Raw genomic sequence first — 24439 nt, 5'->3', positions numbered from 1 at the left:
GTAACATTATAGTGGAGAGTTGTATCTGCAGTGGCTTTATATATTGTTCTTGTTTTAATCATGAGCTGGTTATAAAAGTGGAGTGGGACAATGTCTTCCCAGTCACTGGTACAGAAAGTGTTGAGAAACGCTTTCCTGTGCTGTCCAGTGTTGGCACTGCCACCTGTGTCTAAAGTGTAGAATCAGGGTATCAGCTTCATGTGGGAATGGGATATGTGTGGTTGGTGGCCAGCTGGGAGGTAATAAGGAAATGGTGGAAAGGGGGAATTGGTGGGAATTGATGTGGGCTGATGTGGATAAAACGCCAGGGCAGAATTCTTGTCCCTGTCTGCCCATAAGGTCAAGTGCCTACTCAGATTCCACAAGGGCAATGGAAGTGTTCCAATGAAATCATGCCTCTTCCTACTTTCCATGTCTTCCTTTGAAGGAAAAAGCCCTAAAAAAAATAGATTTTCACTTTACAACCATTTAAAAACTATTAAAATGTGAAAAGTCCAATATTTTTGGGAATTAATTCTTGTAAGCGTTCAGTGGTTTTGCACACAGCCCTTTAACACCCATTTGTTTACGGTTCAGGCCAATCAGAAAGCTAGAGGAAGAGAAACACATGGAAGACATCTTTACAGGCTTTGGGTTTCGTGCCTTTCACTTGGCAAAGGGCTTCATTTTTAGAAATGCTTCGAGTCCCGTTCTAAGAAATGGCATCAATTGATAGGACAAGTTGGGTTTCAACACATGGATTTTCAATTAAAGTCAGTTTCATGAAAGAACTGCTTTGGTATACTGGAACATTTCCTCCCTCTATTATGACTTGAAGTGAAAATAAAGGTCTGTATATAGTTCTAGTGAATCAACCTAAACATTTCTTACTGATGGCACAGAAGAATCGGCTTTCATGTCTTTCAGGACTGGATTGGCCGTGCTTTGGAGCCGCCAGCTTTCAGTCAACATTTCCTAAGATATTGCTCAATGTCTAGTGCTGTATTATAAGTGTTGTTGCAATGAATAGGAATAGGGCATATGTAAAGTCATGGTCAGTCTTAGTGATTATTCAGTTAGTGAATCATTTCTAAGACTAAGTAATGTCAAAGTAAACTACAATTTTTTTTATATCTCCTGATCTAGAGTAACTGTTTCTAATAGCTGCCCAGCAGAACGATTGACATTCACCTTACAAAAAAATCACCATGCCTAGTGCGAGGCTACATGGTTGTTCCTCTCACTGCCTTATTGTCAGGTACGGTTAAAACAGCATCAAACATATTCTAAACTTTGTTTTATATCAGCAATTGTAACAATGCGCTAAAACAGATAGCCAGCTTAACACCCTAAAAAGCAAGCACTGTTAAGGCCTAGTGACTAGGAAAAACACACTATAAAAAAGGATTTTAGGAAGAAATCTGAAGAAGGGTTGAGTGTTTTTGGTAGTGAACCATCCCTATCTCATTAAAATTCTGGTCTGTCTCTCACCTCTAAACAGTATCTGCCAGGATGTCTTTAGAGGTACACCTCTATTCTTTATCCAGCCGGGAATCTGGGACTTCTAAATAGAGCATGCAACCTTCAAATTCCTCCCTGATCTCTTACTTCCTGAAATGAACACCTCTGGCCCGACACACAGACACACAATTTGTGCTAATACCAGTCAAAGCGTCAGACAAAACAAATGACCTGCCTGGCAACTGAAAGGCACATTACTTTTTCTAAAGGCTTACATAATGTAAAATGTGTCTGTTGTCGCCAAAATGGGTCTTTACAAAAATAATGGAAAGGAGGAACAAATGAAAGCAGACGTAGGAGGAGTGAAACAGTAGAGAAAGGAGCATTTTCTATGATGTCATATTTCATTTTGTTCTCATTACTTTGAACATCACAATCAACTGGGGGACATGGTTTGTCTTAACGCTAAGGTTAAATATACAGTAAAATATAACAATGATTTGTTGGCTGGCAAATATCAAACATCAAAGGATCACTGGTGAAATGACTACCTGGCCGTTTGTCAAGCAGAAGTCTATATTGTCTCCCATGCTGTAAGATAATGCTACTGATATTTTTAAGTTAAACATTTATGAAGTTGTCCAAGACATAAAACTGTCTTTGGGAAAAATATACTGCATTACATTTGCTCTGAAGATGCAGAGGAGGTGGCATAATCTTTCAAGATTTTTCTCAGAATAAATATGGTTGGACACATATGGATTTTGTGTCAAATAAATTTTGTGATAGGCATAATAACATTGTCTTCAGAGTAACCCTTTGCGCTCATTGAAAAACAAAGGACAAATGCTTGATCGATCCAAATTGATCCAAATACTTGAACTACCGCAACTACACTGCTCAAAAAAATTATTAAGGGAAAACTTAAATTACACATCGGGTCTCGAAATATATTATAGATCAAAATCTTTACTGTACATTATGTAATTCGTTGAAATCAAAATTACGTAGCAATAGTAAATGGAAACCAAAATCACCAACCGATTGAGGGCTGGATTCAAACTCACATAAAAAAATCTAATTAAACAGTTGGAATCACAAATTGTTCCAACTTGCTTAAATTTCATCATGGCAACTCATGATGTGACTCACTGGTGTGTATGGCCCCCAACGTTTGTGTTTGCACTCCCGACAAGGTCTGAGCATGCTCCTGATGAGACGGCGGATGGTGTCCTGAGGAATCTCCTCCCAGACATGGATCAGGGCATCAGTGAGCTCCAGGGCAGTCTGTGGTGCTACTTGGTGACGTCGGTTGCACCAATACATAACGTCCCAGAGGTTCTCAATTGGAATCGGGTTTAGGGAATGTCAGGGCCAATCAATGCCTTCATCATCCAGGAACTGCCTACACACTCTGTTTCACATAGCTTGTTATTAGGCTAGAACAAAACGTACCTGCAGTTACAAAACTTCGCTATAGCTGCTTTTGGATCATAACAGCAAACGCTTTTCACTATAAGCTGCGATGCTGCTCCTGTCATTGTAACGTCAGATCTATCCATTCTCTCCTGCTTCTGCTGCTCAAGAACTTTACTAAAGACGTTTCTCAAGGACACATATCATTATATTTAAATTTTATAATTCATTTATTTGCTTTCCTCAGAATGGCAGACATCTATGTTCCATTTGTATATTTTGTTACTTAATTTGCCACTGTTCAGATCCTTAGCAAACGAGCCAACCAACTTTATACCCAGGGTTGCCAGATTAATTGACAACATAGATCCAATCACCTGAGGAAACGCACACTGTCATTATAAATAGCCCAATTAATGGGGAAACTGCACCATATGGCTACCCTCTCATGGTCACAGATTGGTCGATCATACAAATGCATTATGGAATCATAAAAAATATAGATGTTTATCAATTCAATGTCAATTAAATAGTATGTAGCAAATTATTCATAATATAATTTTATTCTGCATGCTAGAATTTTTTCAACCATAAGATAAACTTCTTGGGGGGCCCTGTGATTGGCTGCCATCGCAGCTCCGCCTCTGCTCTACATGTATTGCTACTATAGGTCGTGAGCGAATAACGCAGGTAAATGTTGGCAGAAATACCACTGTAAGAGTGGTACAAAAAAGAGAACAGTTTAACAAACATATCTGTCATATCTAATTCATAATGTTTTGAAGTTTCTTACCTGTAATTAAGTGTTTACCACTCACAAGCCTCTTAAACCAGGCCTAGAATGTCGCTAAACCTGGGGAATATTTAGATTATTTTTGTTGCAAAGGTGTGGGATTTTTTTGTTGTCAGTAACGTCTCAAAACACGCTAACCCAGCCAAATACATTGCTTGGGAGGGGCGTATACAGGTGCTAGCGAGAATAATGCCTATAGTGCAACTGTAGCTAGCTAAGTGAAGATCGCCAAATAAAACCCCATCGAAATCTGTGTATGTATGTTGCACTGGTGGTGCCTTAAGCCCGAATTCAACAAGCCTGTGAGTGGAGGTTTATTTTAATACTAACATCCAATCTAAATCTAACTTTTTTTAAATACGCAAGTTTCCACACCGCCAAGGAGGCCAGATGAGATTGGAGGTGTGGCGTCGTGAGACTAACCACACAAGTTTGTGACGAAGCAGGCCGAAGCAAGCTGAGGGATCCTCACGTCCTTCTCCGGAGGCAGCCACAGCACTCGGCGTTGTTACTCTGTTTTTGAATTTGCCTCCATGGCAACACTCACTGCCAAGTTGCAAACCCCCTTTGGAAGCTAAGTACCTCTAAAATGATGTTACATGTGTGTGAAATGCACATTCAAATAGGTTACGTATTTCCTGTCCTAATTGTTAAATGTGCTCACTACTATTTGTTGTTTCTGCAGTGCAGATATAAAATTTTAGTGAATAATGTTTGTAAGCATTTGCAAATAATTTTTCCTTTGAGGTCAAAAAAAAAGTTTGGGAATCATGGATCCAAATTAATGGCTCCTTTTAACAATTTGATTAGGTTCCCAGCATGCAAAAAACCGCTTGTTTACTGGCCTGCAGAGCCTTTACCTCAACTCCATCGAACAGTGTTGGGATGATTTGGAACATCGTCGACTGTGAGCCAGGTGCAAACCACTGCAGCTATGTTTTAGTGGAAAGGCTTGGAAGACCGGAGGCTGTAAATCAGCAAAAGGACGACCAACATCATATCAATGCCCATAATTTTGGAAGCAGATGGGTGACATCCAGGTGTCCACGTATTGCATTTTCATTGAATCAACCACTTCTATCAGAGGTAATTGACATTTCTGGGTTAAATGCATGGAAATGTATTTTAGTCTACCTTTATAATGTTCCAAGTGTATTTAAAAAAAAAAAAATACATTCAAATATTTTTATTTAAAAATAAACCTTAAATAATATTTGAACCCAGATCTGTATGCAGTTGCTATGTCAACATAAATAATAACAGCTCTCCAAAAACACACACAGCATTTGTTTGTTACACATGGAAGAACATTCCATGGGTTGGTGGCATGACTGATTCTGATCAGTTATGGTTGCGGCTTACTAAACAAACAGGAGGCAGACGGCATGCATATCGCAAGGTTCTTATGCCAGCCATTACACAATGTTACAGTGGAAAAGCTTTTTCTCAAAATGAGGGGGATTAATTTATAATGTACAATTCTATTGTGCTGAAGGCTCTTTGTTTTTATTACACCTTATTTTGGGATCAATTTAGAGTTGATACGTAGACATTGCGTCCAGTACCAACATAAAAACAATTTATTTCACATCTTTTTGAGAGATAGGGCTGTATGTCATATGAAGTAATCTTGGGCTCAGGAAACAATCTACATTTTAAACTTCTAACAAAACATGAGCAGCAACAGCTAGTTGGCAAAAGGCCCTGTATTCAGTGTACCCAGAGGATAGTCTGAAGAGCAGGATAGTTATGTTTTTTTTTCAGGGACTCTGAACCCTAAAATAGACCTCACTCTTTAACCAAACCCACACCCTCATAACCTTTAATTCAATCTTATTCCAGCTCTCACCTTAACCCCTTGATCAACCCTAAGTCTAACCAAACAGAACATCCCTGGAACATATTCTGCATATATGATACTTGAGCGTGCTAACTTCATGCTACAGCTGGATACTATTGTCAGGCAGAACACAGATTGTTAGGTGAGCCATGGTGCTGTGGTGCTGGAAGAGAAGTGCACAAATTCCTCCGATTTATTGCAGGGAACATGAACCTTGAATCCCCAGGCATCCAACCATAGGCAGATGTAACCAATTATCAGCCTTTTACTACATCAATGCCCTCAGTCACTGGTCATATGTCGGCACTACTGGTCATTTACTTTAGAGAGATTTTGTGTTACATTGTTTAAGCCCATATTGCTTTTTTTAAGTCAGGAGAAAATAAGAAAACCACTGTGTTTAACCGGTCATTTGTGGTCTGAATCATCGACGTGGACAGTAATACAAGTGGCCTCCCCAAAATGGCTGCACCACTTACTAGCATATCATATGGAAATATGTAGCTGTGCTATACTTTAGACTATACAACCAACAGGAAATGCAAATAATCCAATTACAAAGACATATGTTAGCAGTTTCAATACATAAAGGGAACCTCTGCTGGTTTTAGATATTTTCTTAAAATGCAAATGTTTTAAAACAAAATGAGCACCCTATTCTGATTTTTAACACCATCTTGAGGCTTTGGTACAGCTAGAAACGTTATCTATGTTGATAATTAGTTGATCGTATAGCTACCATCTTCAGACCAAGAGCACTCTCTGGTGGTGAAACACTATCACTACAGGACAGGAAAGAGCTTTAAGTGAAAATGCAAGTGAAGCCAGTGAAGTCAAGAACGATGAAAACAGTAAACATTTTGCTTTCTGTTAAAAGTTTAATGTAATTCTGAAATACATCTGATATGACCATTTTACATAAACTTTTTTCATAACAAGTGATTTTTTATATTAGTTTTTTGAAATTATGTTTTTGTTTTTTGTAGTTATTTTATACTAAAGCTCAAAGCAACAACAAAAAAATAACATGATTGTTTAACCTGGCAAGACAGTAGTTCCACAATTCATTTCAAATGAAAGGACTGGGCAGACAACTCCATTCATGGAGAGCTGTGCAGGCTTTTGTTTCCCTGGCCTTCACATAGTTTATTCAAATAGTTCTATGTTCTGTCAATAATTATGCACTTCATGAAGGCCTGCACTTTCTGCAGCTCTCCAGGTCCGGCAGTGCCCGTCCCCAGACCGGGCAAAGCTCTATACCCAGACCTCTCAGCATCCCTGTTGTTTTGGACTGGTAGACAGAGAACTCTGGACTGAGGGTGGACAGCAGCATTTATAAGCATGTCTATGCCACACGTTCCCTTGAGACTAATAAAATGGGGGGGGGGGGGGGGGGGCATGTTGACATTTACAGTCTTTCTTTGATGTCCTTCAAACTCTCAATCGAAAAACAACAAGGAGAATCAAAAGGCTAACGTGTCAATGACATCTGACACCAGTACTGATGTTATTACAATGAGGTCTTCCATTGAGTAAATGCATTAGTTTGGTGAAAAATATACTGCATATAGTATATGCCCTGACAGCTGTACAAAACAACAGAAAGCAGGGGACTGGCAGAGGGCTTTTTTCAGTGGAGGGGTTGTATAACACTTCAACAGGGGTGAATGGTGAAGTACTGGATCTCAGTGTGTGTTGACTGAATGTTGAGTTTGTGTATGACAATGCTGTGACCTGTTCAGCCTGTCTATTACTATGGCATGACTCCATCTTTGCCCTTGTTCCACATGTACTGGGTGACACCAAAATGACTGATAACAATGTAGGCATTGTTGAAAAGGTTCAACAATGACATGCACATTTGCCTTTATAAGTTTGGTCAATCTCTACATGTCTCTGTTACAGTTGCGGACCACTGGAAAGAGGATAGTTGATTTGTAAGATTTCCTCTCATTATACCTTAAAAAAAAAAAAAAAAAAGCTATTTCTGACCTTTTAAACACATTTCTAACCTTTTTTGTAACACATCTGATCCCTTGCATCTCTCTGATACACCTTCTCCACAACCAGATCTCTGCTCTACTGGACCAATCACAACAAGCAGGAATGACACTACATGTTAACTATTAGCTAATATATTGAAGACCTTAATTGCATGTTTAGTGGCAAAAGCAAAAGAGATGAAAACATTCCAGTCACAAATACAGTATGAGACCGGTACTGTTGTACAATAGCGACAAGGCTCATCTGTGTCAACCAGGTTTCATAAAATCCTCACCAACTGACTTTCATTCAAATATGTACCATTTTGATCTCAGTATAAAGGAATACCAACACTGGATTGTGATAGGAACTGCAACAGAATAGCACCAGGTTATGGAACATGAACAGTTAACTCAAGAAAATATGTAGACATTTGAGGGAACTAAGCAGATATGACAGAAAATTCAGCAACAAAAATATAACTTAACAAAAATGTATTTTTGTCTTGCAGTCACCTCCCAGCAAACAACATTCAACACATCATTGACCACCTTTGACATTTGATCAATGGACAGCCCCAGTTAATTTGCATTTACAAACATTTAATAATTCATATTGATGGGAGAAATACCACAGAGAAGGAAAAGTGCTGAAGAACGTCGGCCCCTGGCCCTTTAAACAGAGACAAAAAGCCATACATTCATGTCTGAGCCCTATTTCCAGAGGAGAAGTCCTATGTTTGTAGCTACATAAGCAGAATGTGAAGAATGGAGAGAACACAAACATACAAAGCACACTACACAGTGAGTTTTCTACAGACTGCTGTGAAGAGTACAAAATAAAGAAGGGCATCCTTTTTTTATGCTTAAAGGCTGCTTGTTCAATAATATACATTACGGTATTTATACATTTTAAACAACAATATTTTTACTTGCCTGTTATTTTTTTCATTTTATAATTTGTAAATTTTTTTAAATGTTTTCTTGGTATGCTTTTTTGTTGTTAAAAATACGTATTTTCACATCAAAGGCTTGTAGAACATTAAAAAGGAGCACACTATAATACAACAGTTCCGAGATATTACTCATTCCACTGATATGAGGAAGAAAAAGGCTTAAAACAAGAGGTGCTACACTTCACTGAAGGAAATACCACTGTAGTTATCTACTTCTCTTTAAAGGATCTGTTTAAAATAGACAAAACCAGAGCCTTTGAGAGAGGGCTCAGCCCCAGACTTGGTGAGAAACACCATCCATGTAGCCTTCCTGTCAAGTGCACATAGTACCACCTGTTCCAATTGCTATAGCTATATGAATTAAATGGCAGCATTAGTTGATCTGAGAGTACATGTGCATTTTGTAGGGATTTGATGTCAAACCCACACAGGATAGATGTAAATAAAGGCATGATAGGAAAACCGAATGTCAACACTGTAACCTATAAGTAATTATATTGGCCTTTCTGAATAATCAAAAAGACATTGGTAAACATGTTTTGCAATGGTCTTTCTGATTTAGAGATTGTGGATGTTATGAACAAAGTCTTGTGGAACTTATTTATAGCAAACTACGTAAAGCATTGTAAACAACTCGAACATAAAGGGTTTATTCAATATACATTTGGAAAGATGATCTTTTTTTTTTTTTTTTTTATCTAAAATATATTTTGTAAAATGAATACATCTAATGGCTATATCCAGGGGAAATGTTTAGGGTCATGGTGCAAACATGTTGTAAAACTATCAAATCCAACTAGCTCATTTATTTGCAGAACATTTTAGGATGAACTTAAAAAGTGGATATGAACTATCAATAAAAATGTCTTATGTATCAATAATCATAATAATAAACAAGTAAATTCCATTATTGAATGTTATTATTTATTCAATCTTTTATGGCTACAAACATCAAAGCAAGTGTTTGCACAAGGGATTCTATTTTAAACGATTTGTGGTCAAAAATAAATTACAATATGGATTAAAGACTAAAAAACAGTGGCCAAAGGAGGTATTGACATACTAATCCAAGCTAGAGCATGTGCAAGCATTTCACCTTATAAAAATAAAACTTGAAGAGTTCAGACACTCCTCAGTAAAAAAAAAAAAAAAAAAAAAAAAAAAAAAATAGAATTTATAAACAAACTTAGCAACTAAGCAACTCGATCTTTACCTCTCTGAACAAAATACAAGCCCCACTGGATTTGAAGTGCCTGAGGTCTGTTCTCTTGCAAGGTGGATAAAGAGGTCCCACTTTTAACGGCAAACTCTTTAGAATGTACTTACATGGGCGAGAGAAGGAAACTGATGTCTCATTAGCTCCCACACTCTCTTACTCATCAATATGATGAGCATCCAATTCACAAACCAAAATTTTTTTTTTTTCAGTTCTAAAAGGTTAAAAAAAATAAAGAAATAAAAAGACCATCCATCCAGGATATACTGTGAATGCAGAGAGTGTGAACTGCACAGAGTTAAGTAACACCTGCCAAGGATCCTTCCTGGAGCTGCACTGTGACCCCTGGGGAAATGCTGGCCGTAGGGGTCCCTGGGGGTGCCCTGGGGGTCCTGACTACAGCGTATGGGTAGATGAAGGTTGGCAGGCGCTATGAGGACCCACCGCCACTCCCGGCAGCCGGTGTCTCTGGCTCCTCTGGGGAAAAGAGACTTGGTGAGATGCGGGCTGGAGACATTTGTTTGGATAACTCAGTCCAGCTACCAATAAACCAGTCACTCTCCCCCAGTAATAACATTACGAGATATTTAGGCCATCAGCAATATTTTGGATTGAGACCCCCTCCCACTTACAGTAGTGACGACATTTTTCAGAATGTCCCAGGGACACAACAGGAGGCTGTGAGCCAGTTTGCTACGTGTCAGCCCCTGACCCATGTAATGAGTCTTGGTGGTTTGGGTCAAGGACGATTAGGACGTGGTTCTGGTTATTTAGTTTACCTGTGGTGTTGGCAGTGGATGTGAGTGGGTCATCCTCGTCACTGTCCTCCTCGTTGGACTGGGGATGAGGGATGTGGCTATCCGGGATGGGGGCCCGGGGCTCTGGCTCCTGGTCCGAGTGGCTCCGCAGAGCCAGAATACGGTGGTGCAGCGCTGCGTACAGCTGCCCAGTGTCCTTAGAGCTCGCCTGGGACAGACACACGACTCATCAGCACTGCATAAGATGTTCTGGCAGTGTGAGATCGTTTACCACAGAACTGCAGTTGAATCGCGGTGCGACAGGTACTCGTACCGATATGAGGAAGACCTTGACTCCCTGGTCCTCAGTGTCCATGGCTGTGATGCGGACACTCTTCTCGCTTGCCTTGTCCGCCTGCATTTGGGGCCACAGCTTGGTGTTGAGGATCAGACGTAAACTGCCCTGGGTCCTCATCACTACATCACAGAATACAGGCGCACATCAGGTGTGTAACAGCCGACACAATACATTCAAATAGGACTATTACAAAACAGAACGCAGAGTAGCGCAGCTTGACAATGTTTATTGAGATTACTGTCCTATGAATTGGATGTGTCCTATGAATGGGATATATTGGGATGTGTCCTTTGAATGGGATGTATTGGGATGTGTCCTATGAATGGAGTGTGTCCTTTGAATGGGATGTATTGGGATGTGTCCTATGAATGGGATGTGTCCTTTGAATGGGATGTATTGGGATGTGTCCTATGAATGGGATGTGTCCTTTGAATGGGATGTATTGGGATGTGTCCTATGAATGGGATGTGTCCTTTGAATGGGATGTATTGGGATGTGTCCTATGAATGGGATGTGTCCTTTGAATGGGATGTGTCCTTTGAATGGGATGTATTGGGATGTGTCCTATGAATGGGATGTGTCCTTTGAATGGGATGTATTGGGATGTGTCCTATGAATGGGATGTATTGGGATGTGTCCTATGAATGGGATGTGTCCTATGAATGGGATGTGTCCTATGAATGGGATGTGTCCTATGAGTGTGTTGATAAATGCCACAAACGGCTGTAATTATCAGATTTAACAGTATTATGCCATTGTAAGAACTGTACCAAGCCTGGACTGTAACAATCCCTCTTCTGTGGAGGCCATATCGTTGAGCCTCAGCAGTCCTCTGCCTCTCTCCACCCACGACTGGGATGCTTTGTCAAACACAAATAACTTGCACTGGACCTGTGGAGACAAAAAACATGCATGGGTTGAATGTTCCAGAAAAAATGTGAATTGATGTGGAACAGCAAACAACAACCTCTTGCATACCTGTAGAACATTACTCTCCGACTCTTCCCCAGTTCTGACCTCTACCTTCTCTAACAAACACCTCTTGGCTGTGGCTTTGGTGTAGGCCGCTGCCGACTCCTCCAAGGACTCTGTCACACTGTTATCTGCAACAAAAACAACAGCAAAACCACCTGAGCAATGACAACCACAAAGAAAGAAACATTTGATACACGAAAATGAACCAGTGCTGGGTACATTGCAATGCCATTAGTTGAAAGGCCTAGTAATAAAGAGAGACATAATTCTTCATATGCAGTATTTTGAACCTTTCTCTGAGCTGCTGTCCTGTAAGGGGGGGTCACAGGGAGGGGGGGGCTGGGGATCTGTACTGCCCTCTGCTGCTTGCTCACATTTCGGCGGACTCTGCAGACCAAGAAAGGAACACAACATGCTTTAGTGAAACTGTGTAAATCCATCATTTTGTTGGCAGAAAAACAAACCACAGGGATTACAGGTGAGTAGACTCACCAGGACACGATCAGACATGTTCTGTCCAAACACAAACTTAGCCCCATCGTCAGTGTTGTTCTCAGCCTTGTGTAAACTGGATGGGAAACATACGGGGAGAATAGTGTCAGAACGGGGCTGATGAGAAACAGTTCTGGTATCTTATTAAAACTGATGACTGATTATATGTGTTGGAGACAGAATCCCTGAGAGGCTGACCTGGGAGTACTGATGTATTGTAGGAAATAATTAGTTTCCCCTGATTCTGCTGATGGAGAGCCTTTCAGTTCACTGCTTTCTATGACCTAGATCAATGGGAGAAAGGTAATGATCAGAAAATACTGACAACCAAGGAACAGATAAAAATAAATTGAATAATGCATGCAGGTTCAAGAGGCTGCTGGTATACTGGGACTTAGCAACACACACAAAGTCAAAGCCCAGTGGATTTCAGCCCATCTGTAAATCGTATTCCACACGACATGCACTTTAGTTAACTATTCAAGTCACCTTGGCTCTGTCTTTGACATTCTGGCCAAATACAAATGTGGATTCCATAGGAGAAAATGTTTGCTCTCCTCTCCTGCTCTCATCCCTCTCGCTCCTCTTCTCCTTGAAAGATGAGAGCAGCGAGACACATTCATGGAATGTTCAAGAACAAATCGCGCCACCTGTCCTGTGGGGTTCCTTGTTATTGCTATGAAGTTGCTTAATATAGGTCAATAAGGGCCACTGTATTCACAACCATTCAAATAATTTAGTTTTAAATGGTTAAATAATTCACCATGGCCGTAGTGCAACCTTGGATCAATCGGCTTACCTGTGACTTGGTTCTGTCAACTGTGGAGCCATCGCAGTTCTCTGTGCTGTTCTGAGTGACTGGTAGACCCTCAGATGACCTGTTCACTCCGTTTGTACCACTGTTCAACCCTATGGAGGACCACAACAGCAGACTCTCAGGGAAATTCAGGTACTTTCCTGACCTTTAAAATAAGTTTTGTCCTAGCATGTTGAGATGAAAAAGGAAGGAGAATGGCCAGTGTGGAAAAGAACAAAGTAGCAGAGCTGTTTGTTTGACAATATCTGAAGACTGAGGTAGAAGACTGAGGTTAATGTGTCCTAAAGGTGTACTTACCTGTCTGACTTAGTGATTTGATGGCTGGCGGAGCCTGCAGAACTGCTGGTCGTAGGACGCTGCGCTGCTGCTCCTTGGGCTTCTGGCTCGGGACGCCTGCAACACATTATACTTAGCATAAATACAACAGTATGGGCAGCGCAAAAACAGAACGGAAACAGTGTATTTTTCTGATGTTTTGCCCATTATGTTCAAACCTGATACTAAGACTGTTTACTAGATCCACAAAACACTGTTTCTCTGTACTTCAATAGACAATAAAGTCTAAGGACCAGTTGTACTGACAGCATAGGGTACCCACCTGCGCTAGGAGCCTGTCCATGGATCAGGGTTGGGGGCTTCAGGCGAAACCCAACCATCTTCTCTTCTGTTGACATGAACACAGAGAGAGAGAGAGACGGAAAAAGGGGAATGTGAGACGGGTGGGACACAGGCTAGAACTTCAGAGAGGAAAAGTGGTGAATTCATGTCATGATTCTCCATATTTACTTTTCCTTATAATGCAAGTACACTGCAAGGGAGACTTTAAGGTACTGTAACTGAACTCACCAGGCTCTGAATCCGAATTATTATTTCCTGTCGGGGACTGACAGAAACTGGATGGCATGAACACATTGTTCTTAGAAACTAGAAGAGATCATGACAAATAGCATGAGTACAAACCCTTTTCTGTACACACTAGCAAAGTATTCATATACACTGATGAGCCAAAACGTTAAGACGACCTGCCTAACATGCTGTTGGTCCTTCGCGTGCAGCCAAAACAGCACCGACCTGCCGAGGCATGGACTCTACAAGACCCCTGAAGATGTCCTGTGGTATCTGGCACCAAGACATTAGCAGCAGATATTTCAAGTCCTGTTAGCCTCGAGGTGGAGCCGCCATGGATTGGACTTGTTGGTCCAGGACATCCCACAGATGCTCAATCGGATTGAGATCTGGGGAATTTGGAGGCCAGGTCAACATCTTGAACTCTTCATCATGTTCTGCAAACCATTCCTGAACAAAGTGTGGCATTATCCTGCTGAAAGAGGCCACTGACATCAGGGAATACCATTGTCATGAAGGGATGTACCTGGTCTGCAACAATGTTTAGGTAGGAGGCATTTGTCAAATTGACTTCCACATAAATGCCTGGACACAGGGTTTCCTAGCAGAACATTGCCCAGAGAATCTCACACCCTCCACCGGCTTTTTGTCTTCCCACAGTGCATCCTGGTGCCATCACTTCCGCAGGTAAACGGCGCACACGTACACGGCCATTGTAAAAGAAAACGGGACTCATCAGACCAGACAATCTTCTTCCACTGTTCCCTTGGTCCAGTTCCGACAGTATGCCCACTGTAGCCGCCTTTGACAGAGGACAGTGGTCATCCTTACCAGTTTGTGGCTACGCAGCCCCCCCATAGGCACCAGGGGGCGATGCACTGACACATTCCTCTCGTTACCATCATTAACATTTTCTGCGACGTGTGCCACAGTAGACCTTCAGTCTTCGTTGCCCTCTCGCGTTGATGAGTCTTGGCCGCCCAACACCCTGTCGCCGGTCTTTGGTTTGTCCGTCCTCAGACCACTGTTGGTAGGTACTCACCACTGCTGACAGGGAGCGCCCCACAAGCCTTGTCATTTCAGAGATGCTCTGACCCAGTCTTCTAGCCATAACAATTTGGCTTTTGTCAAAGTGGCTCAGGTCTTTACTCCTGCCCATTTCTCCTGCATCCAACATGTTCACTACAGGAACTGTTTGTTCGTTTGCCATCTAATCTACCCAGACCTTGACATGTGCCCTTGTTAGGAGGTAATCAACGTTACTCGCTTCACCTGTGATTGGTCATAATGCTTTGGCTCATCAGTGTACATTTAACAATGTAATAAAATGTACCTGAATGGGCAGGTGGAAACTGTGTTATTGATGACCTTCTTTCTCTTTTGGCTGGGGGACAGTAACTACTCTCATCTTTATCAGAGTCTGCAAAGGATGGAATTAGCAAGGATTTGATAAGTAACTAGAAACACTTAATTTTCACTTAAAATTAAGTGAAGTACAAATATTTGCCCCATTTAAGATTTTTTTCCATTTTATTACGCCTGGAGAAAACCAAACAGTGCTTTCCACAGTAAGAAACTCATACCAATAATCAAGCGTGGTGGGGGTGTGATGGTTTGGGGCTGCTTTGCTGCCTCAGGACATGGATGACTTGCCATCATTGAAGAAATCAAGCATAACTGTTCATTACATGAATGAAATATGTATGCAAATGTGTTATCCACTTTACTTAATATTACGTTGAATATCTGATGACATTCAGTGTCATAAATATGCAAAAATAGAGAAAACCTGAAAGGGGGCAAATTATTTTTCAGGGCACTGTAGGTCTATTCGTATTTAACGTTCCAAAGCACTATAACATTTTTAGTCATAGTGCTTAACCTCTCCATCTTTACCTTCTCCATCTTCTGCACTGGAACCTTCTGCTGGTCTCTGCAAAGAGGTTTTGAAACCCAGATAGAGGTCGGAAGAATCAGTCAGAAACAAAAGACAGAGGGAACTGCACAGTCAGTGTGAAGACAAGTCTGCTTCATAGCATGCTCTCACGCTGTTTTAATTAACGGCAGAGTCATGAAAGAGTGCATCTCACCTTCTGTGCTTTATCTTTCTGGAACACAAACACGGGTGGGGCTATGGCAGGTTTCTCTGTAAGAGAAATCATGTGTGTCACTGTTGGAGAGATAATGGCACTTATTTGGGCAAACGCTTAAGCTTCATGATTAATGGTCTTGTCACTTGCTATTTCAAATGTACTAACTGCCAAAACTGGCAGGTTGAACCAGGACAATACCAAAAAAAAAAAAAGAATATTTTTTAACGACTGAACTGTGAACTTATTTCGCTTCCCCAGAACACAATATACCTCAGGGCTCAAGCATCCCAGTCAGTGTGAGAGTGTACTCCCCTTGCCTCTGTCAGTGCTCACACAGCCATGATAGCACTCCAGTTATGACCTAGTAAATTTCCACCCAAACTTTAACTACAGTCATGTGACTTCACCGAAAATAAGTCACTGGGCCAGAGGTTTTTTGTGATTAGCTCACAGCTAAAAGTTGGCAGGCCATAACATAATTAGAATAGCAAAAGCCCAATTCAAATTGGCTTCACTACAAATGTATTACATCTGGTTAGAATAGAATCATTTAAATTAAAACAAAATTTCAATCCGATTACACTGATAATTACCAAATATCTATAGCCATCTCTTTGTCAAAAGAATAAATATATATATATTCTTGAAATCAAGAAAAATGTCAGCTTCAGCTGATGGCTACTCATCCATTGATTAATTAACTTAAAGCCATTCCTGGGTTTAAAAACCTCTTTTCAGAAAGTAAATAGCTGACAGAGACAGTAAAAAAGAAGAATGTCTGAGACAAAACAAAGACACATCCATATGCTTTGTAGTCATGTCTGTCATGGGTATTTTCAAGCTTGTCACTAGATTAAGGTATCATTGAGCTGAGAAATGTTACATAACGCTTTATCTAACCAGGATTCTTTATACTTATTTAGAAAAGATAGAGCTTAGAGTAGGTAGCCTGCCCTTTGATTTAACAAAGATACCCACAGCTTGCCTTTTAAGTTGACAGACTCCATTATTCAGCTAAGTTAATTTCCTTCCTGGGAAATTACTTTTGGAAAATTGTGCACCATAATTCAGTTGTTGATGAAAAATAACATGGACAGGCCAACAAATATGAATGCCGTAACGGTTTTGGCCCTTGATACGCCTGTTCCTGAACCCTGCTCTAGTCTCTAGGCCACTGGCCCTTGCCCATCTGGAATAGATGGTTACCTGCCTCAGCTAAGGATCACAGATCGCCAAGGCTAGCAGATTGATATGAAGGATGATATCAACCCCTGAACGACTCACTTGCCTATTTTTAGGGCAAGCCTCATGGATGGGCTCATATTGCGAGGATGTGTGTGTATGACATACTTTCTATAATTTCCCCATGTGAGCCTACGGGTGTCTTGCTTTTCTGGAGATCAAACCAAATATGACGCAGCTACAATAGGCATGACCCAATAAATCAGTAATGTTCATTGCTTAATTAACCCAACATCAGAAGGTAACAAGAGCTCCTTCAAAGCCATTCCTGGGGTTAACCATCTTTGTATGTGTCCGCGGGTGCCTCGCATTTCTAGGGTATTTCAGCTACACTGGGCATGACCCGATAACACAGCAATGTGTATTAAAGAAAGCATCCATTTTAAATCTATGAAAATACAGTTACGATATTATAGGTCATGATCGGTAAAAGAAAATGCAGAACAGAAACAGCAGAACAATCTATTTCAGAAGGCATACTAGGCGTACTGATACTGAACAGCAAACGTAGACGAAGCAGATACAATAACTTGTCAGTAGCTCGGTCTCAGAAGCCTGTAGGCTTTGTGACAGATCTACATTCCTTCTGTGCCATCCAGGAGTGGACCCCATGCATACACGCTTGCCAGACCCGTTGGAAGTCTTTTGACCAGAACCTCCACATAAAAAACGAAATTAAAACCTGGAAGAGCTGGATTTCATGTCTGCTTCATGACAGAAAAAAACAAGGCTTTCAGTTATGCTAGCCCTGCAGTGGCCACTTTCTCATAAGAACCGATGTGAAAGCATTTGGGTCAGGGCCCAGACTCCTGATAACGATGGTACTTAGGCTTACAAGTGTAATGATGCACTGTTCCAACAACTGAAGATTTTCCACACAGGGCATGTAGGCCATGTGTCAATACTCATAGAATCAAAAGACGAGCAGTACTGCTATAGACCGGCTGATGCTAATCAAAACTTACTTATTTTTTCAACCAGATTGAGAACTAATTCTCATTTACAATGACGACCTGGCCAAAGACATAAAACCGCAAGACAAAACACTGAGTTACACGGTCCCTTTGGTTCTTACACCACTCGTTTATTTCAGAGGGAGTTTTTAGATTGATTTCAAACAAGGTCTGTTTTGTGTAGGCTTACGCCACTTCACCATTTTAATAATTGTTTTAATTTCTATAGGACAAGTTTACAAATTGTTTTATCAGTATTGACGAAATAAAAGTCAAGATATTTTTTGTAGAGTTAATGGAAGCAAAAATGTTGACCAATTTCCCCTTGTCCTGATGAGATTAACACTGTCAAAACACCTAGCCTGAGTAAGGAAATATGCAGTGATCAGGAAGCAGCTCAGACAGTATGATTTTCAATGAATAAGCAGTCAGGAAAGTCAAGTTTGAGAATATTTTGCAATTCAATCAAGTAATGGAACTTTAGCCTAACATTATAATTCCTCCAAAATACTGACCACCAGTCAGCTCTTAGAGAGATATTACCAAATGTGGCTGCAATATTGAGTCGGCTTGTTATTCTTCCCCAGTAACAAATAAATAGGTAATTAAAACTATTGAAGCAAACAACTTAGCAACCATGGGATATTGGAAAAACATATCTTTTGTCTGAACATTAAAATGATTTATTTGAAAGCATTTTTCTACTTCCCCAGAATAATATGAGGTTCTGGGTATCATTTTATTTTCCTGCATCCAATATAAAGGAAATCAGGCTGTTGCGCAAGTCAACGTTTCCGCAATTATTGAATCTACAGAACCAGCATAGTTGTTGTTCCCAAAAACACTGTCATTGTGATACCGTTAGTAAATATGCTATGACTAGAACCCAAATTTGTTTAAACTGCAAGCAAAAATGAAACATTTATTCACTAGGCTATTTGAAATAATTAGGGTCTCTTTTTTAACTAACTATTAAATATAGGCCTATATTTAATATAATCTATTAATTGAATAATGTTTTATCCTTACTTGTATTAACTGCATAATCTTGAAGTAAACTGGGTTATTTTTATTGGTGTTCACAAAAATCTGTTTAGCTGATTGAGATAAGAGTTTTCTGAGGCATACATTAAATTAACAAACAAGTGAAATTTAATAAATTATGGCTTTGGAAAACGGCTCAGAAATTCCACAATGCTCTTTGTAAGAATTATGTCAACATACTAAGCCTCACAATTCCTGTGTGGGTCTACTCGTTCTCTCCTAAAACAGCAATAATGTTGTGTCAGAAGAAAGCATCTACTCTCTTAAAGACAGTTGTTAGAGCTAAACATCATTGGAATTTCGATTGGAAGAGTTTATCTAGTGCCATGTATATATTCTTTCTACAAAAGAAAACATTATTTGCTAAAAGTACCATCTATTGGATAAATTTAAGCAAAACGTTATACAAGTTATAGTTGGTCTGCAAGATGAATACAAACCTGGTAACACAACCACTGCCAGAAGCTTATTTATAAACATTGGTGGCTCAGAATATATAGAAAATTCAACATAAAACCATTTAATCACTAAATTCCTCTTGGCAATACTCTATAGTTGAATTGAACCCACTGCCTCAGATTCTACTAGACGCTGGGGATTTGGGACTCAGACTTAAGGTTAAGTAACTTGACTACATATCTGGTTAGATGCATCTCATATTCTGAGTGTAAGGTCAAGCCAATAAACCCCAATTAAGTTTTTTCTTAGCCTTTTTTGTTCATCCAATAAATCGGGGCGGCACTCTAAAGGCTGTCTCTCAAACTTTTACAGCAAAGGCGAAGCGGTGTGATGATTCTAAAATGGAAGACTGATCCCTTCCAACACAAACCTACCATTGCTGGAGGAGAGGGTTAAAATCTGATCGTGGTGGGAGAGATCCTCTCAACTGTGGTTACCCAACTGATTAGTTACGGATCAAGCAACGATAAGGCCCTGGTCCTGATACCGGATATTGCACTGCCTAAAATAGTTGTCACAATGGATCTAAACTACATACCGGACTAGTACTCGGATAGATTTATCTGCCAAGCTACTACCACAAATCTTACTTTCTCCTTGGGTAAAATCATGCCGAATGTGTAGAAGTTCCCATCTCAGCTCCTCACAAAACTGGTATTCTTTGAATAGTTTAAAGCCTTAATTGATATCTACGGATCAAAAATCAAACCCATAATGGAAGTATATGGATCAAACCCTTAAATGAGGTCTATGGGCCAGAAATACAACCCTTAATGGATGTCTACGAATCAAAAATCCAACCCTTGATTGATGTTTACGGATCAAACCCTTAACGGATGTCTATGGATCAAAAATCCAACCCTTGATTGATATCTACGGATCATTATCATATCATAACATATAATTTGAGGCATCCAGAAAGAAACTAAACAGGGCAGAATAAGTTGAACTCGAAAGCCAAATTCACTTACGAGATATACTATAAGCAAATGCAAAACAATATGTGCCATTACAGTGTAATATAATGAGATTCTACATTACAAACAGTACATTAAAATTACAACTAGTACATTACATAAATACAATTAGTACATAAAAGGTTTGTGTTGTTTGATATTTTATTTTAAAAGAACATTTCTAAAGGAATTATTGTATGGTGCCATTGTTTTTATGTTTGCAAAAAAAGAAACGTTGCTTTTATTACTATTCAACTGCCACACATTGTTTCCTCACAATCTAATTCAGATACCTTTGGACATTTTGAATATGATGTGTAAAAATGCTAATAAAATTATTCTGACTTGGATAGGATTTGTGTCACAAATGCTAAAATATTAGCATTTGGAAACAGTGTTATATAAAACCAAAGCATGGATAGTGTCAAAACTTGTCCATAGACTGCTTACAGGACAAGGACACTGATTAGGCAATTTTTTACTTAGGTGAACTATCCCGTTACATTTTTTGGTATGCACCAGCTTTGCAAACATTGTAGAAGGGATTTTGGCCGATTCATCTGTGCAGATCTGTTCTTGAGCCACTCCGATAATAATGCATTTGTTTTGTGCTTGGGATCAATATCCTGTTGAAAGGTACATTTCCATCCAAGCGTCAGAGTTTAGCGGACAAGTCGTCTCTTGTAGTATTTCCCTTCATTTTGTTCCATCCATTCATCCTTCAATTTTAACAAGACCCCCAGTCCCTGTATCCCCACATCAATGTGCTCACTGTAGGGATGGGGTGTGCTGAGTGAGGTATTGTCTGTGTTAGGTTGACGCCACACTTTGAGCACTTCGAGTTTTGTTCAAAAAGCTTAGTCTCAGTCTCATCTGACCACATCAACTTTTACCGCAGCTGGGTCACTTTTGTGATTTCAGATGGCACTTTTTGAGTAGCAGTTACTTTCAAGACATACTTTGGCACTGCACTGTATAAAGGATTCATAAAACAGACAGAATATATATTAGAAGCCTACACCTAAAGCAGACACAAATCCTTTACAACTGCATTGTTTTCTGGAGGAGTGTAACTCCCCTTCCCGACAAAAGGAAATCTCTCTCTGAGAGAGACTAGCACCTGTGTTAGATGAAAGCTTAACAGTCAGTCAAATTTGATTTATTTATATCCACTAGTTTTGCATGAGTTTGAATGATTTATTATAGCAATCTGATATAACAAAATACTGCTTTGATACGCAGTGGAACATGAACGCACAGTAAACCAGTAGTTCCGTGGGCTCCATTCTAAATGTTAATATTTTACACATTCAGTCAGTTATGAATTTTTGTTTGTGTGAAATAAACTCATCCACCTATTTATCAACAAGTCGCTCTGGATAAGGCCGTCTCCTAAATGAGAACATGAGGACTCCCACGACATTCAGTTAGCATAGTGTTAATCACTCACTTTATAGTCATAATACCATCATACATAGGAAAATATGCAACTGGAATTAAGACGCACATTGACCTTAAACCACTGCCATTCCTGCTCCCCATAGCAAGAAAACTCTTTGTCCCTACTAACATAGATCATGCTTTTAATTGCTGTGGTGATCCATCATAGGGGATCTAAACCAAGGATGGACTTTTGTCTCCTTTAAACAACCAAGGGAAGACTATGAGCACCCTAGTCATTACTTCTTCAGATACATGCAGATTAAAGACCAAGTGTGTTTCTTACAAATGAAACAAATGTAAAACACATTTGATATAGCATACAGTCCAGGTTGGCCCAAACCTGTTCCTTTAAGTTATCCTCATCACTACGGTGGCGCACCTGATTCTCACCAGTTAGTTGGATTACAACCTAAATGAGGTTGGAGAGAAAACATACAGGACAGACACTCTCCAGGAACAGGGTCAGTCAGCCCGAGCCTACACACTTAGTCTATACTTAGCCAGTTTGAAATGTGGCCTATAGCCTTTCTGACTAGGCTATTTATTTCCATCTGTTGACACCGACTGATGATTGTCTGTTGTTAAGATACAGTAAAGTCTACAATGTAACTCAATCTACTTCATATAGCCTCAGCTCTTTACCATGAGAGCACCAAGTTAGTGAGGTGACGTTTGCTCACATTACTAAAACCCAAATGCCGGACAAGATAAAAGCATAACATTTCAACCAAAGTACCTTTAACAAGGCAAAAATAATTTGGAACACACATTTGGCCAAATATTCCCCTTGGACCAAAACATTTTAAAAACTATGTGAAATAGCATAGTCCTGAGTCTATACTGGATTCAAATAGAAAGTGAGTCCCTAATGACGTCATGCATCATAATTAGGAGCTGACAAAGTGAGAAAAGAATCCAGGCTAAGATAAGCAAGGAGTTCATGTAGAAATGGAATTGGGTTCCAGTGTCGTAATAAGCAGCAGTCAAATAGCCCAACTCCAAACACCTCTGCAGTGACATTCTGTAGCAGAGTGGCTGCAGGAATTAATCTCATTAGTCTTCTATTCACATACCATCTAAGCCTCTTAAGTCTGGGATACCCACACGACCTTCGATTTCACATCTTGATTAAATCTTAATGAACATTTGAACGATTTAGCATACTTTTTAAAACGTGTTACTGCAAGTCGTTGTTATTCATGATAAAATCTGAAATCTGACATTTGAGACGGTATAGTTTTCACTTTCAGAAACTGTCGCTCATTCGGTGCATTTGAGTAGAAGGCAAGTTTCGATAAGTTACAGTTCAGTACTGGCAATGCTCAGTAAGTTCGTGTATTGCTTTGTATCATTGCTACAAGGTAGGTATATAGCTAATCATAAGAAGGGATTTGACCTACCAAAGTTCAAATCCACCCACAATTAGCAAGCTGAATACTTCGCAAACCCTATTGTCACAATTAATGCAATAACATTAGCTAAATAGGCTTCTGGTACAATATAGCTAGCTAGTAATGTAGGCGCACATTGAAGCTAGAAGTGCGTCGGTCCAGACAACCTATATAAGACAGACACCTGTGACTTGTACTATTTTTGTTTCTAATCTCGGTCAATGGGCAAGGCATATCAATAATTGGTTTTGATGGTGTGAATGGCAGCACCTTGAAAACAATAACCACACTGTGCGACAAAGCCACTCTTGACTGCATTGCCGATAACTGCACTTTTTTTACAGTAACGTTACCAAGCAAAATCACGGTTAATAGGTACAGTGAAAAATATGAACTAATGATTACACAAAAACTACTTCACCACTAGTACTAGGTCCCTGATTTCCAAACATGTGATTTCTATTGTTTGGCCGTTGTTTATTTTTTCATTACTTAGTTACTTGAATTAAAATGCATTCAGATATCTCGGTAAATTGGTCGCTATTTCCAGATATCGATATTTTCACCTCTGACAACTGCCCCTCCCCTCGCCCGGTTGTGCCACACACAGTCCGGCCCGCCGCCCCCACTCCCCCAACGTAAAATATAGCAAAGAAAGGCCGGGGGCTGTCTAACGTATGCTAATGTTTGGTCAAACCGCTGCCTGCACATCGAAATGCAAACAAAACGGAAAATTCCCTGCACATCTGCTGACAGTCCCGTCACTGTCTGGACAACATTCACTCGCTGATGTGGTTCATTCATTAGATTTGTTTATCTTTCTCACTGAGCGGTTCCTTACCTTCGTTTGCCAGGTCCGCCATTTTACTTCCTCACTGACACCCATAATACTCCGCGGTAGACATGCGCGTTAATGCTGGACAAACCACCACTAGGGGGCCAAAACGCAAAACTGCCAATTGGGCCGTAATCCGTAGTAAAATGTAAACA

The 24439-nt window shown here is 40.0% G+C and overlaps 1 protein-coding gene across 4 annotated transcripts; it reads right to left on the bottom strand.

The window, feature by feature from the left end:
- Nucleotides 1-6876: 6876 nt before the first annotated feature.
- Nucleotides 6877-24380, bottom strand: ranbp3a (RAN binding protein 3a). 4 transcript variants are annotated; one of them, XM_010871537.4, is made up of 17 exons: nt 24291-24380; nt 15959-16014; nt 15765-15801; nt 15202-15288; nt 13869-13946; nt 13621-13686; nt 13320-13415; nt 13005-13114; nt 12695-12796; nt 12404-12489; nt 12206-12281; nt 12004-12100; nt 11717-11841; nt 11509-11629; nt 10715-10857; nt 10423-10609; nt 6877-10120 (listed from the first exon to the last, which is right to left on the bottom strand). In XM_010871537.4, the coding sequence occupies exons 1-17, from the start codon at nt 24310-24312 to the stop codon at nt 10074-10076; spliced, it is 1536 nt and encodes a 511-aa protein (XP_010869839.2). In that variant the 5' UTR covers nt 24313-24380; the 3' UTR covers nt 6877-10073. The 4 variants fall into 4 exon arrangements, with proteins under 4 accessions (XP_010869839.2, XP_010869838.2, XP_010869841.2 ...); XM_010871536.4 differs by having other exon boundaries at nt 15959-16038; nt 24291-24327; XM_010871539.5 differs by lacking the exon at nt 24291-24380 and adding an exon at nt 15452-15516 and having other exon boundaries at nt 15959-16006.
- Between the last annotated feature and the right edge of the window lie 59 nt (nt 24381-24439).

This window comes from Esox lucius, chromosome 8 (genome assembly GCF_011004845.1).
Source record: "Esox lucius isolate fEsoLuc1 chromosome 8, fEsoLuc1.pri, whole genome shotgun sequence".
Lineage (NCBI taxonomy): Eukaryota > Metazoa > Chordata > Actinopteri > Esociformes > Esocidae > Esox > Esox lucius.
The sequence above is the reverse complement of the archived record's forward strand: the minus strand, read 5'-3'. Positions and strand labels throughout refer to the sequence as shown.

Excerpts from the sequence above, each read along its gene's own strand:
- ranbp3a (XM_010871536.4), bottom strand. The coding sequence starts at position 24,312 with ATGGCGGACCTGGCAAACGAAG. Across the intron at positions 13,687-13,868 it reads TAATTCGGATTCAGAGCCTG|AAGAGAAGATGGTTGGGTTT; the intron begins GTGAGTTCAGTT and ends TCATGTCAACAG. Across the intron at positions 12,282-12,403 it reads CAATACATCAGTACTCCCAG|TTTACACAAGGCTGAGAACA; the intron begins GTCAGCCTCTCA and ends TTTCCCATCCAG.